The following is a 15,056-nucleotide window of genomic DNA, read 5'->3' on the forward strand; positions in this document are numbered from 1 at the left end:
ATGGCAGGTGTGCGAAGTCAGTCATAATATCGCGGCCAACCCTTGGCAGGTGTGCGAAGATCAGTTCAATAAGTGTTACTAGTCTAGCCGTATCTTATCGTTAGGTTCTACCATCTGAGTATATACAAATAGTCATCCAATCCCGTTCCCACCCGGGAACCCCCATGCCTTGGCTGTGTGAACTCACCTTGGTTTGCTCGGCAGATACACAGAAAGTTCGAGTAAGCTATAGGGTGATCAACCACGTCCTAGCATGGTTATCATACAAGTCAGGTTCGTATTCGAATATAGCACATAGGTTCTACACGTATTGTGGCAAATATAATCATGGCATACACAAGTACTCATAGCAGTCCAATAGCAATCACGTAACCAGTCCAAGTATCCGGCCCAAATCAATTGGGCTCGTGACAGTGCAAGTCCAATACTAATGTGCAAGTGTTCACGATGTCGAGTCGAGACTAACGATCCCGAGTCGAGACTAAGCGGTCTCGAGTTGTACTGGTTTCGAGGTCTCGAGTCGCAACAAGGGAGGTCTCGAGTTGTCATGGTCTGGTCGAGACTTCACGGTCTCGAGTCGCAACCGGACTCGTAACGCTGGTCTCGAGTTGTGCTGTTTGTGTGCGAGTGTTGTGGTCTCGAGTCGAGACTAAGGGTTCTCGACTCGCAACCCTGGTCGAGACAAGCAATTTGTAACAGCTTTCCATAATTCCAGTTTATCAATTCCGTAATGTTAGCAAACAGATTTGGCAGTTTCACAATCAGATCAAATCAACAACATTCACAGTTTCATAGCATCTTCAAACATGTTCATATACGTTCATATCATATTCAAGAACAACCATTTACCAACATGCAGAACATATGGTCGGATTCATGTGATTAACCAAGTTATAATTATCATGCAACCAAATTCATATTTGCAAAACAAAATCATCACAGTCGGTTAACAAGCATATAATCGGACCACTTTACAACAAAAACAATAACAATAACAATAACAATAGCCTCCGATCCGGTTATCATGCATTCATAATATTATACAATATATGATTCGAGTCACTAGTATAAACCCTAACCGATCATGTGACCCGATCAATAATATCATCACATAAGTATTCATATAAAACACGTAATCGGTAAACATACTACTAACCGAGATGAGAAAAGAATGATCCGAATCCCAAAAGCTTCGTTGGAAAGGGGGTGTTCGGCTGCCTTGGTTCCGAGTCGAGAGAGAGAGTGTGTTCTAGGGTTTGTGTGTGTGAGGATGTTTTGTAAAAGTGTGAGATAGTTACCACATCTCCAAGTTTATGCGATTAGGGGATGGGCCGAACCCTCCCTTTGGCTGCCCCATGGTCTCGGGTCGGATGTGTGTGGCCCGAATGGGCTTGTGTAGTCGAGTGGGTCACGCAAGCATATAAACAAACATTCACAATTTCACACAAGGCACGTATAACATGTTATTCAAATAGAGTTCACATAATCACGTAACGTTACACAAAAGTAGGTTTGAAATACGGGTTGTCACATTATCCCCCACTTAAAAGAAATTTCGTCCCGAAATTTGGTACGCACTCACTGAGGAAGCTAGGTAAGTTGTATAGGTAAGTTGTATCGTTCACTGGTTTTCCTGGGGTGTTACACAACCCACCAAGCCGCATCGGCAAGGTCGCGATCCGCCATTGGAGTTCACCAAAAAAGGCCCCCCACATACGACAATGTCTTCTATTGCCTCCCGAAGACCTTTATCAAAACATGAAACAACATCAACCGCAAAGTTGGGCTGACAAGTTCGCAAACTAAATAGCAACTTTGCAACCCCCATACAAGATCTAAGCTGGAGGAGTTCGCTTTGAGGATCCCGCAACAAGGGAAGGTGTCCCATAATGTAAATAGCTCGCGTTGCCCTCTTAGCCGCTAGACCACTAATAAAACTGGCATCACGATTGACTGCCCCTCCTAGCAGTTTGACACCTCTCTCCGGCCTCCCAATCTCACAGGGGAAAAGCCTTGGCCGGACCTTCACCCTGTTGCATGTCAGCCAAAATACCTTAGTTTTTCTAATATTAAGCCGTAGCCCCAAGGTTGGACCCTCCAAACCGATGATGTCAAGAGCTTTAGCAACCTGAACTGCGTCCCCGATAACCGTCCCGTTTTCCTGCACCTGAAGCACTAAAGGGTGTAAGGCTAGGGCAAAAAGCAAAGGTCCCAAGGGATCCCCTTGCTGGACCCATGTGAATGCCCCGACACGGTCATTCCCCACGTATAGCCTAGCAGGCTGGGTCTATAGAAATTAAACCCACTGGAATATGGAGGGGCAATGGCGATGGATCTTGCGAATCAAAACCGAACGGTCAACTAAGTTGAAAGCATTGGAAAAATCAACTGTAAGCATGACCGGGGAGTGAATGAAAAGAATTAAGGAACATATTAGCGCTGTGCAGCACCGCCTCCGCCCCATTGGGGACCCCACCCCAAATTGGTAGTCCCCCAAGTACTTAACAACTTCTTTCCCAACTTTCTTCATGGCTACTTTGGAGACCAATCTAGCTTCTCCAAATTGCCCCCACAACAATGGGGCGAATTTCATTATCAGGCTTCAACAAAGGGGTTAGATGGGGCGAAGCAACAAAATCTGCAAGCACCCTAGGACATAACCCCCTTTGCCAAAGGTTTACTTACCTCTTCAGTGATGGCAGTAAGCAGTCCCGAGGCAGTCGCCGACCTCTCGCCGCTAATAGCGTCCAACAGGTGTTGGGCCCGGAGGCCATCTCGCCCACAAAATGTCCTTTTCGGGAAAGATTTCACACACCTGTGTGGACGCAGTCTTCATCCGCTAGTTTATTGAAAAAAAAAACACAAGAAAGCAAATTTTATAGACCAAAACAAGGTTTAGAAATATCAACACAATTGTTTCTCACACTTAAACCCTGAATTTGAATGAAAGCTAGGCTCATCTAAAACGAATTGAATTTATCATATAGATATAAGAATAAATGATGGAGATTAAGTTTGAAGTTTTCTAAGATGTTCGGCAATCTCAGTTAGAAGTTTTGTTCCTTGGTCACCCTTTTCAAGTGCCATCGCGGTGTGCTTCAAAAATCCGCTCTCGGCTTCAATGGCTGCCAACTTCTCTCTTAGTTGATTAACCTCTTGCCTAAGCGTAGCATTGTCTCCGTCGTCACCTATCATATCAATCAATGTCACTTTATTTATAACAAAAAATACAATGTAAACTTAAGTTAATTTTTATATATATGCCAAAGGATGGTAGTGTTAGATACCTTTATTGTTATCTTGATGATGATATTGTTCTGAAGATGAATGAATATGATTTTCAATATCTTTCAACATTCCAAACAGTTGAGATCTTTCCATTTCAAAATCTGATTCCTTTCTGTTTACATCTGCATTTACATTTACATTTACATTGTCATCTTTCCAGCTCTCAGATAATTTGTCACCGCCACAAGACCGAGGCTCAAAATCATCATCATCATATTCATCACTGCCTCGTTTCCTGATTTCTCCATATCGCCCTCGATAAGTATCAAGTTCAGCTTCCAAAATCCTAACATCTTCCTCTTTTTTTAGAAGCAAATCTTTAAGGATCTGAATGGCTTCTTCATCATACTCAGCTTGTTCATCCATCATTCTTTGATACTGCAATGCTTCCATATGAACACCAGCTTTTTCGGCTTGTAATCGTGTGATCATAGCCATCGCGTTGTTAGCTGCAACAGTGGCAGCACTGCGCTCTTCATCAAGTTCCATATACAATGTTACAAGTGTTTTTCTGTTGTCGCTAACTTGTTTCTTTAGTTGTTGAATAGTCGAATACTCGTCTGTTGGTTGTTCTTCGATGCTTTCTGAAGCCAAATCGACCTTTTCTAACGGAGCTGCTTTCTTGGGAGGTTTAATTGCCCATCTAGGACTGCTGGCAACTGCTTCTGTTAACGGTATACCAAAGAACTTGTTTCCTTTTACAATACTAGAAGTTTTGCTTGCATCTTCTTCAGAATCTATAACAATTGCATTATTAAAACCTTAGCTAGATCTTTCAAATTATGTAATCATGGTTAACCCTTTTAACCATTGCATGTATAATTTATTAAAAGTAGACTAGAAAATTGTTTGTGGGTGATGCATGCCAAAATGTTACTTGTTATCTAACATTCACGTTTAGACACATATACATAAAAGCGAATTTTGCCTGTGGAAGTAGGTTGTTTAGGAACATAGACTGATCTAGGTGTTTTTGTTTTTGGACATTCTTGTAGTTATAGACAATTCACTACGCCTGAAAGAGAACACGGCAAGTTCGCTTAGGTGGCAAGCGGAACCCATAGTGTTTTCACCAAACTTAACTACTTTTCACCAAACTCTATAAAGTTTGCTTGCCACCCCAGCTAACTTGTCAAGTTCGTTTATATGTGTAGCGAGTTGTTAAAAATGTACATGAAGTCCCAAAAAAACACCTAGAAGCGTCAATCTCGTTCCTAAACAACCTAGTAAAAAAAAATCACACAAAAGCGTAGATTTATAACAGATAGGGGCTTGGGAGTTAAGGTAAACTCACATTTTGCATTCGTGTGTTCGTCCTCAGGCATGTCTAGTTCATTATCATACACAAACTTGAGGTCTGTAAACCGGGACTGTGATGAAAAGGCTCTAGGGGAACACATTGGTGCTAATGAAGAAAATGCCCTAGGTGAAGAAGTTGGGAACAGCGAAGAAGAAAACGCTCTAGGAGAAGAAGCAGGCAACAACGAAGAGGACGCTCTAGGAGAGGATGCTGCTCTAGGAGAAGGCGGAAACAAAGACGATGCTCTAGGGGAAGATGTTGAAAATAGAGAAGATGCACGAAGGCTTGATAAGCTTTTAGAAAACTCTTTAGTAGGTTGTTTCGGCTTCAAAGACTCGCCACAACACGAACATATATTTGGATCGTCTATTTTATTAACTTCCTTTACTTTTTTCACCACTGGCTTGTGCTCATCTAAGTCTTTTTCGGAGTCTTTTTCAATTGCAAAAGAAAGAAGACATGATTCACACATGGTTCGAATATCAGAAAGCTTTGCATGGACCTGACAGTATGCTAAAGAGGATATGTCTTTCTTGTGAGAATCACATATTGAGTCGTTGTAATACAAATTGGGGTTCTTCCCACAAAGTGCATGATCGACGCGTGTGCATAGCACACACGGGGGCTCTAATTCAAACGTATCGGCGAATTTGTTGGAGACAAACGTAAAGAATCCATCAAGGTATAGTGATATGATTAGCATCCATTCAAGAACTGCCCACACAAGGAAATGTGGGAATATGCCTAACTCTTCCTCTACAAACATTCTAAATGTTCGTTTCGATGAGGCCATTCAAAAAACAAAGTAGCAATATCTATGATCCACTTTTCTCTGTCTAGAAATTAATGGTATCATGCATTTTGTTTTTTTCACCAATAAACTGGAAAATGTGTACAAACATTCTAAATGCTCATTTTGGTTGATTGAGCTCAACAAACAAATCAAGAAAACAAATCAAGGTAACACAAGTAGCAATAGATCCCCTTTTTTCTCTCTAGAATTAAGTGATAGCTAAATTAATGGTATATCACGCATTTTAGTTTTCACCAATAAGGCAGACAATAAACTAGGAAATGTTCATTTGGGTCATTTTTCTTTGCTTGATCGAAGTACGATTTATTAAAGTAATAAATCAAGTAGATATGTTTGAATCGTACATGTAATAATAGATATGCTTAACGTATTTTATGGTTTGTTCATTTTGCCATTTCAAACCACTTAAATAGCGCACTTAAAATCTAGGACGCTAATGGCACTTGCGTCCGTAAGTTTTGCTTTTGCTATACACAATCTTTTTCAACCCTTTTTAAAACCAAGGACAAAATGACACGTTTGTCCTTCTATTCCACCATTGCACGTGTTGCGAGAACATCTACTAAAAAATATACTCTCCTCACAACAAGAACTCCCTAACACCTTGAATGATGATACATGTAGGAAAAGTTTAAAATAAGAACCGTTAATTGATTAGGAACTAAAGAAACCATATATTAGCCTGATCATAAATCAGAAAACAGGTGGAACTAAAGGTTTTTTTGAGGAAAATAAATATAATATGCAAAACATAGGACTAAGCAAAATTTGGGCAAACAATAAACGATGTATGCCATTGTCTTTCTACTTCAAATCCCAGGCAGCACATTTGAAGCCATGTATGGTGAAACACAGCCCTGTACCTGAACAAAAGAAAGTAAAAAACAATTATGGGGCATGGGAATGATCCACCTACCAACAATAAAGGTGTGGCAAACTGGGCGCGTAACTGGTTAAGATGGTTTGATGTCACGATGGGTTATACTTTTAGGGTGGGTTGCACCGGGTCAGTTTGACAGCTCGCCAACACTTGTCAATTATTTCTAAAATATGAATGTGTTACATTTGATCAGATATCAGATACAGTAGAAACTCTATAAAATAATAATTATTAATTTATATATTAATTAATATTTTATTAATTTATAGTAGAATACTTAGTTTACAAACACCTTTCAAGCTTCCACTTAATTATTGTATACAATGCATGTATATCAAATGAACGGCCCAATTTGAAAGAAACCTTCAATCTCCCACCTTATTATGCTTCTTGTGTTCAATGTATCACTTTATGGACATTAAAAATATTTTCTATATAAATACAAGATCAAAATAGGTTAACACAAACAAATCATACACACAACATGGCTTCCCATCTTAAAGGTGTGAAAAAAACAACAATGACAGACGAGATTCGAAGAGCATTATGCAAGCACAACAAGGATAATCCAAGTCTCACTCAAAACCAATTGCAAGAATGGGTTCATAGTAACTATGGTTTGCAGGTGAGTCAAGCGACAATATCGAATACAGTTAAGCGGTCTTATAAATCATTCATGTAATATGCTATATATAAGGAATTATTAATTTATATTTTATATGGGGTCTAAAGAAATTATCAAAAATGTATTATCTTATAATTTTAGCGAATTATTAATTTAGCACCCTATCCCCGAGTCGGGACCGGCAAAAAATATTATCTTAGAGAGTTTATTAAATAATCGAGTATTAATTTATCGAGTTTCTACTGTATTACCACCATAATTATTCAATATTTTAAATAATAGATGAAGGAAAACACAATCAACCAACTCATTAGTAAACTGGTTGAAATCGACTTCTCTAACCAGCAATATGCTTTAATAAATTGGATCAACCATTTTACTGATAAATTGGTTGATGTGACCAGCGGGTTATGTCTTTTATCTCTAATGGGTAGAGTGAAAAAAAAATAGATTTACGAAAAAATGGTTAGAAAGGCATACAAGGTATACTTATAATGCATATATTTTATTCAAAAAATAAAAATGTTATTGAAATAACGCATTTTTGGTAAGCACCTTACTTGGCACACTAATTATTTAAAGGAAGGACAAAGGAGATGATTCATGAATATATTTCATATGAGAATGAGAGACGTAGGTGGTGTACCTGAAGCAAGCAAGCAGGAATCTGAATGAACCCTTGCAGTAGAACATCAACTTCCTCCAGAACATTTGACGGAACAGGAGTTATTATGTAAAGAACCCGTCTCAAAGTGTCTATTCCTCGAACAATCCCTGACAAAAAACAAAAAACCCACGTATCATTTAAGAGGAAGTTTGATTTACTGATACATTATATATTAGTTAGAACAGAATGTACATGAATCAACTGAAACATTCAAAAAGTTAAGATATTTGCAAGAAAAGCGTTTTTGGGTCAACCCAATCCATTCCCTGGCACAAAAAATACACCCGCATTGACCTGCGACCCAACCCACTCATTTTGAGACGTCTATGTATATGCCACTCAAAGAAGATAAGCCCATGTTCGAAACGATTTCATTTTATAGGCCCCCTTCTATACACACACATCTGAGTGAAGAAAGAGAAGAAAAGTTGCAGCACTAGGATCCCAGGAATAACAAAAGCAAGTATATGTTAAGCCAGAAGCTAGTTATTGGAACATAACCTACCAAGGCCAACACAGCGAGGTGGTTGCTCAGAACCTTCGGAATTAACTGCCAATCCAACTATACTTGCATTCAAACTGTAGAAAATTTCAGCTTTTGGCACCTGTTTTACACAAGTTGAATCAGGATGCAGCAAACCATGTATATAAGAGATTGATTTTATTTCTTAACAGGTTTGCTGGCTGGACCTTCCAGAATAATAGTTATCTTAGATTACACCCCACCAGAAGTTAAAGACCATGTAGCCAAGCCTAAAAGCACCTGTTTTAACCCCTTACCCAACCCTCCCATTTTTCTCACTTCTGATTACAGCTCTACAGGGTCCATAGTGAAACTATGTGGCATATGTAACAACTACTGAATTGACCGGTTAACAGTTTTTTTCAGGTAGATATATCAGTTCAAATAAGCAGGTAGATCTAATTGTTTTTAGCTTTGTAGGCATGTCACATGTGAAAAATAACTAACAGTTGGATGAACAAAAAGAACAAGAATGAAGAAACAAAAAGATAGGAATGTAAAATGCATCAAAGATATTTATCCATAAAAAAAAAAAAAAAAAAAAAAAAAACTATAGAATAAAAGCTGTTGACATAAGTAACCTCACAATGTAGGTGCTTAATGTTGACAGCTGACACAGAAACTTCATAAGGAGAGTGAGCAGCCAACGCTAAAGCAATTTCCTTAATTGAGCTCATATTCACGTCACCACAAAAGCACTGTCTGAAATATGTCACTATACTTAAATCCCGTATGTGGCGTGAATCCTTATGTACCAGAACCCTGAAAAAGAAAATGAAGCGTCAGCAAAAAGTAATAACCAAGAAGTGAAATTTGCCTAAATTTGAATGAATCACCAACATTCCCTTATGTAAATTGTATACATACGATCGATTTAAGGAGTCCTGGCGGGCTGAATTAATTTCAAGTAGGGTTATGGCCCGAGCATCCCCATCTTGTGACCAAAATGCTCCAGAGGGTAGGTTCTTACTTTTAGCAGAAATACGAATATTAACCACATGACTAGGAGCAATGTGGTTCAGCATATCCACAAGTACATCATACCCGATACCTGTCACACAAGTAACGAAGCTTATAAAGAAAGAGATGCCAGCAGCAGTACACATGTGAAGCATACCTTTAACCCAACCGGACGTGTTGACAATCAGGGGCACCCCACTATTGGTAGTTGAAATTTGGTGACAGTAGTGATCGTATAGGGCAAATATATATGTGAGATAAATCTGGGGGTCTCTTTTGGAAGATATGTCACCAAAGAAGAAACATCTGGAGAAATTTGGCACAAATGAGATGTTCATATTTAAGTAGCAAGAAATGTTTACAAATTGTTTGTTTGAAGGTGAGATATTGTATAAATAATAATACCTTTCTGGCTGAGGTTTCATATCTGTGATGCAACAAAGACAGCAGGCGAAAAGAATGTCAGCATCATCCATAAGGTGGAATTTAGGGGTATAAATTATTAGAAATTATATGTACCAGTGGTTTCAGTGTCGAGTATAGTAAGTGAGAGACATCCAGGAGGGGTAAATTCAGGTTGTCCAACATCAGAATCTAAGTAAGCAACTCTCTTGTGCCTGAAATGAAAGAATATATTTACCGGACAGCTGGGGCATGAATGAGGTATATAAACCCGCCTAATAAGAATAAAACAAAGTACCGAGGAAGGAGAAGTTGAAGGAGATGACGAGAGAAGGTTGACTTGCCGCTGTTTTTGGGGCCGCATATGAAGGCCGTTATAGGACCACCAGAAGCAGAAGCTATGGTGGCGGCTGCTTCGGACCACTCTTCTGGTATATATGCTTCCTCCTCCATCGCCATTCTTGTGTCTTCTTGCTTGTTTTCTTTTCTTTTCTTTTGTTAGGGATGGGGTGTTGGGCTTTTGTGTCAATAAGGCGAAAGTTTCGGTTCGTTTTTAATGGGTTTCGCTCTTGGACCGATTACAAACCAACGGGTTGCTTCGGTTTCAGCCATCTGTTTCAATCAGCTTCCTTTCGCGAACCGGTTTTTGTCCATCTCTGGCCTTATCCATGTTTTTTTTTTTTTTTTTCTAAATTGTTATTATACTATTTTTCAATGGTTTCTTTTCAATCAGGTATATGTGTATTACATGGGGTTGGAACAAATATAATTCTAAACTTCAAGTTTACAATTCTTATTATTAAAATTGCGTATTACGTGTTATATATATATACTAATGAACTATTAAAATTCTCAACTAACATAGGTTTACAACATCTTTTATTTATCCAAAAGTAAATTCAGCAATAAAAAATCCTTCGATTATTGTAATTCTAGGGTCAAGTTATTCTACAAAAACTTCTAATTGTAAGAAGTGTAAGAAAGATTTATAGAGTGACAAGTGTCCAATAACCTAAAAAAAACCCACTACATCACCACCAAAAACCTAAACACCCACCCCACCCCACCCAACCCCACCCCCACCCAAAAACCTAACCCCCCCCCCCCCGGCACAAAAAAAAAAAAAAAAAAAAAAAAAAAAAAAAAAAAAACTACACCTCACCAAAAAAACCCCCAAAAAACCTAACCCCCCCACCCCACCCCCCAAAAACCTAACCCCTCAAATTTTATTGAATGACGTTTCTAGACCACCTACTTCTTTCATCAAGCATAGCAAGCAAATCATCCTAAACATCTGTCACATACGTTAAAATAAAGTGAATACACAGAGTGTAAAGGTGAGCATACAAGTTTAATAACATATAGTAGCGAAAAGCGATTTACGCACAACCAGCATGTAACACGTAGAAATGTGAAGCAAGTAAGCTATCGACAATGAAATATGCACAGACGTGACTGCGAGTTGTAGAATGCGCAACACATTATCACCACCGTGACCATGTGAAGTAAAACCCTTAACAACCCCTGCCCACGACAGGTGCTAAGTCCAAACTATAGTACTATCGTTGCTAAGGTGTCAGGCAACAATTACTGTGTAAACATAGCATACAAGCTGTCACACCCCCAAAATCCACCTGCGGAGTATCACCGCTTGGGAGCGTGACTGACCAGGATCAAGCCACCAATCATATTGAACATAGCATATAATAATTAAAGTAGTTCATAAAAATCCAACTCAATACAATTGATGTTCAAACCAAACGTAATATTAGTAGCGGAAGCATAATATGAAAACCCAATGTATGTAATAAGTTCAAGTGTTATAAAGTTTAACATGGCATCCACGATCCATGCTCCACAACGACCTGCTCCTCCCTGTGCAAGCTCCATATGTACCTAAGGTCCTGCAAGGCATGCAACAGAGAGTCAACAACTAGTTGAGCGAGTTCACAGAAAGTAAGTACGTAATGGTAATTCGTATGTTCATTTAGTGGGGGCTTCCCATGTATATATGCACTACTAGTGGGGGCTTCCCGTGGTTACAGTTATCACTAATGGGGGCTTCCCATATTTATCCTTACTAGACTATTTGCAACCATGAGTGTTCTTCTTAACCCGAGAACAGGAATACGTACAAGGTCACGTAGGATTTACGTGAGTGCCCTTCCCCGAGGACAGTGGTACGCGTGGGGTTTACGTAGGTTTTACATAAGTGTCCTTCCGACCCGGAAGACTGTAGTAGGTATGAGTTTACGTAGGTTTTACGTAAGTGTCCTCCCGACCCGGGAGACAGTGGTGGATACTAGTTTACGTAGGTTTTACGTAAGTGTCCTGACTAACCTGAGGATGATGGTATATAGTCTAGCAATAGCGTAAGTACGAGTAATTATCCAATTCAAATCTTCCAACCCAATTCCCAACCCGGGAATCCCATGTCTTGGCTGTGTGAACTCACCTTGGTTTGCTCGGTATGCTAGGTTATGCGCTCACAAGTAATCAGTCAAGTCCTATAGTGTGCACGTGTATTAAATCAGTTCATGTTCGTAATGATACGCATGTAATCTATGTCACAAAGCGTTTGACAGTTAACATCATGTATCACATAAGCAGCTAATCATATTCATGCAACTCAAGCTTTATATTCAAGGCTTTCTCAGTTTGTTTTAACTCAGTTACTCATCAACAGTCTTGGTATGTTTAACCGTGTTACAACGTTAATCAGAATTAACAGAACTAGCATGCATAGTAGCGTTAACACACGTAGCAGGGTTAACACATCAACAGGGTTAACATACTAACAAGGTTAACATGTGCAATTTGGGTTCGGTCCAATAAACAATCACCCACAACAGATTTGTCCTATATGTCATTCAAAAACTCGGATCATGTGTTACAATTTAAAGTTCGGACACCCTTTCCTTAGATAAAACTCGGACACTAGGGCCTTATGAAAAACTCGGACCTTATGTAACAAGCAAGAACTCGGACAAGGCTTTTAAAGCCTAAAACTCGGACCAAGTCTTCATCATTAAAGTTCGGACTCTCTTGATCATGTAAAAGTCGGACAAGAGCCGCCCCCCCTACAAACTCGGACACACATAAACTTTTGGCAAAAAGTCGGACCCTCATGTTTGAACAAAAGTCGGACCCCTTTTTTTTTGAACGGCCAACAAACTCAATCCCGAGCACTCTCGGGGCACCCACTGGACAAATAGAGTACTTCGAGAGTAACCCGAGTCCACCACCAATTCCGGGGAAAACCCGGTAACCCACCCGCTCATAGGCACGACAGTGAAATTATCGGTAAAACCCGTTGGCTCAAGGATCCAACCCAGGTTTCCCTTACAAAAGTCGGACCCCTTTAGTTATATATAAAAGTCGGACCTCATGACACTTACAAAAGTCGAACCCTTGATCCCATATGAAATTAGGACAACACTTTACCCTAATGAAACTCGGACAACATGGCCTCATTAAGTTGGATCTTGTGAGATGTAAAAAGTTCGGACCATATTCATGAATAAAAATTCGGACTTCTATCCATCTTAAAACTCAGACAAACATCCTAACATCACAAAGGTCGGACTAACATAAATCATGCAATATTCAACTCCATGGTAACAGTTACGTTTTCTACGATCAAGAAAACCCTAATTTCATACTTTCACAGTGCAGAAATCGAATTAACCATCAATAGTTCCAACATATCATACATCTAAATCATCAGGCAAATGATTACACAACAATCATATTCACTTCTCAATAATCAGAATAAATCAATAAGCACAGAACCATTACATGTAGAACTAGGGTTTACATGAACCACATAATCAAGGATTAATAACAACAAACAATCATTAACAATTACCTTGGATTGCTTCTAGATGGATTGGTAATCAAACTTGATGCAAAAGAACTTGTGAAGCCAAGAATGATGAGAAGATGGTTGTAGGAGAGGAGAGAAGAATGTGGAAGTACGTGTGATGATCTTTGTGAATGATTAGGGAGGAGGTTAGGGTTAAGAATGATTAGAATTTCACTAATTACTCTATTCGTCCCTAAGTGTCATCTTTCACATAAAACACCCATCACAAAATGATTTTACAATTTCATCACCAAGTTCATATATTTGTTACACTTAACACATAACCATGCACAATCACAATACACTTTATTAAACCAAAACATGTACAGTTACAAGGTAAACCAATTGTGCAAGTGAACAACTTAACAAACAGTGAACGTGCAATAAATGTGAAAGTGGAATCTTGGAAACTCGAGTTGTCACATTATCCCTAACTTGAAAGAAATTTCGTCCCGAAATTTAGCATGCGGTTACTGAGGAAGCTAGGTAAGTTGTATCGTTTACTGGTTTTCCTGGGGTGTCACACAAGCATTCATCGAATAACACGTATAACATGCGAGAGCGGTTAGCGTATAAAAGGTGTTTGCGTTGTGTGTTGATGTGATGTAGCATAGGTAACGTATGTAACACCCAAAAGTGTGTTAAGCAAAAAGGGATCAAGTATACTCACAGATCGCGTTTAATAAATAAACACAGTCTTGGATTGAAAGGAGCGCTTGAGAGATTAGCCTGATCAGAGAACGATGGTGTAAGCATTGAACAGTGTGTAACAGTGCGTCGGTGAGATGATTGATCGGATGTTGGTTCGGTCGGATGACCGTCCGGACGGATAGTCATCCGGACGGATGGCCATTCGGTCGGTTGGTCATTCGACTGAAGGAAGTGTGTTGTGAAATATTTGAACTTTTGAAGTTTTCGTTGTAGTATAAATAAATACATTCGATCGGATGGTCATTCGGACGGATGGTTGTTCGATCGAATGGTAATTCGATTGAAAGCTGATACTCTTTGAAATTTTCCAAAACTTCAAGTATTGAACTTATAAAGGGTAGTCGCCTGGTCGAATAGTCATTCGATCGGATGGTCGTCCGATCGCATGGCTATTCGATCGAGCAATCCGTTTGTTTGAAAAATTTTTACAAAGTTTCCTAACTTAAAAGTTTTGCGGTTTAATCGAGACGGTGTGACGACATGTTAAACAACGGAAATCACATCAAGTCCAACTTGTTCGGTTAGATGGGAATCACCCCGTTCGATCGGACTAACTATTCCTGACGGCGTTTCTTGTTCAACCCGTGAATCGGTCGTCTCTTCGGTAGAAATCCATTCTCCGATTGGTTCTCCACTAGAGGATGAGCAGAGAGCCTGAACGAGTTCAGATCCTACGGTTTAAGTGAAAAGTGAAAGATGTTGAAGAAAATTTTGAAAAATAGATAAAAGTGTTTAAATTTAGTTGAAATAAGTGTAAAAACATGTGGAAATCCTTTAGATCCGAACCGTTCTTGATGAGATGAGGTCACACTTCAGTGTTTATAAGAACCTATGGTGACGTCACTCTAGGACAGCCCGAATCAGATGATTTCACGGTGAAAAGGTAAGATTTGTTGGTGAACATGATGAGAAAGTGTGTGCTGATGTTAGAAGTACAAGATTTAGAGTGAAAACTTACAAGGATCGCGAGAAATCGAGAGAAAAGAGGTTGAGAGTGCACGGGTCGAACGGGGATGTCACA

General features: G+C 39.3%; 2 protein-coding genes across 3 annotated transcripts; both read right to left on the bottom strand.

The window, feature by feature from the left end:
• Window positions 1–1,621: 1,621 nt before the first annotated feature.
• LOC110894033 (probable myosin-binding protein 5) lies at window positions 1,622–5,381 on the bottom strand. The gene is made up of 6 exons (XM_035981350.1): window positions 4,583–5,381; window positions 3,288–4,025; window positions 3,072–3,188; window positions 2,933–2,960; window positions 2,686–2,815; window positions 1,622–2,287 (listed from the first exon to the last, which is right to left on the bottom strand). Exons 1-6 carry the CDS (start codon window positions 5,379–5,381, stop codon window positions 1,622–1,624), a joined length of 2,478 nt encoding a protein of 825 aa, XP_035837243.1.
• Window positions 5,382–6,011: 630 nt separating this feature from the next.
• Window positions 6,012–10,024, bottom strand: LOC110919477 (polynucleotide 5'-hydroxyl-kinase NOL9). 2 transcript variants are annotated; one of them, XM_022163753.2, is made up of 9 exons: window positions 9,758–10,020; window positions 9,577–9,674; window positions 9,463–9,484; window positions 9,215–9,363; window positions 8,965–9,148; window positions 8,679–8,859; window positions 8,080–8,179; window positions 7,554–7,681; window positions 6,012–6,265 (listed from the first exon to the last, which is right to left on the bottom strand). In XM_022163753.2, exons 1-9 carry the CDS (start codon window positions 9,916–9,918, stop codon window positions 6,212–6,214), a joined length of 1,077 nt encoding a protein of 358 aa, XP_022019445.1. In that variant the 5' UTR covers window positions 9,919–10,020; the 3' UTR covers window positions 6,012–6,211. The 2 variants fall into 2 exon arrangements, with proteins under 2 accessions (XP_022019445.1, XP_035842331.1); XM_035986438.1 differs by lacking the exon at window positions 6,012–6,265 and adding an exon at window positions 6,425–6,445 and having other exon boundaries at window positions 9,758–10,024.
• Window positions 10,025–15,056: the final 5,032 nt, after the last annotated feature.

The sequence above is a fragment of the Helianthus annuus genome, chromosome 2 (assembly GCF_002127325.2).
Source record: "Helianthus annuus cultivar XRQ/B chromosome 2, HanXRQr2.0-SUNRISE, whole genome shotgun sequence".
Classification (NCBI taxonomy): Eukaryota; Viridiplantae; Streptophyta; class Magnoliopsida; order Asterales; family Asteraceae; genus Helianthus; species Helianthus annuus.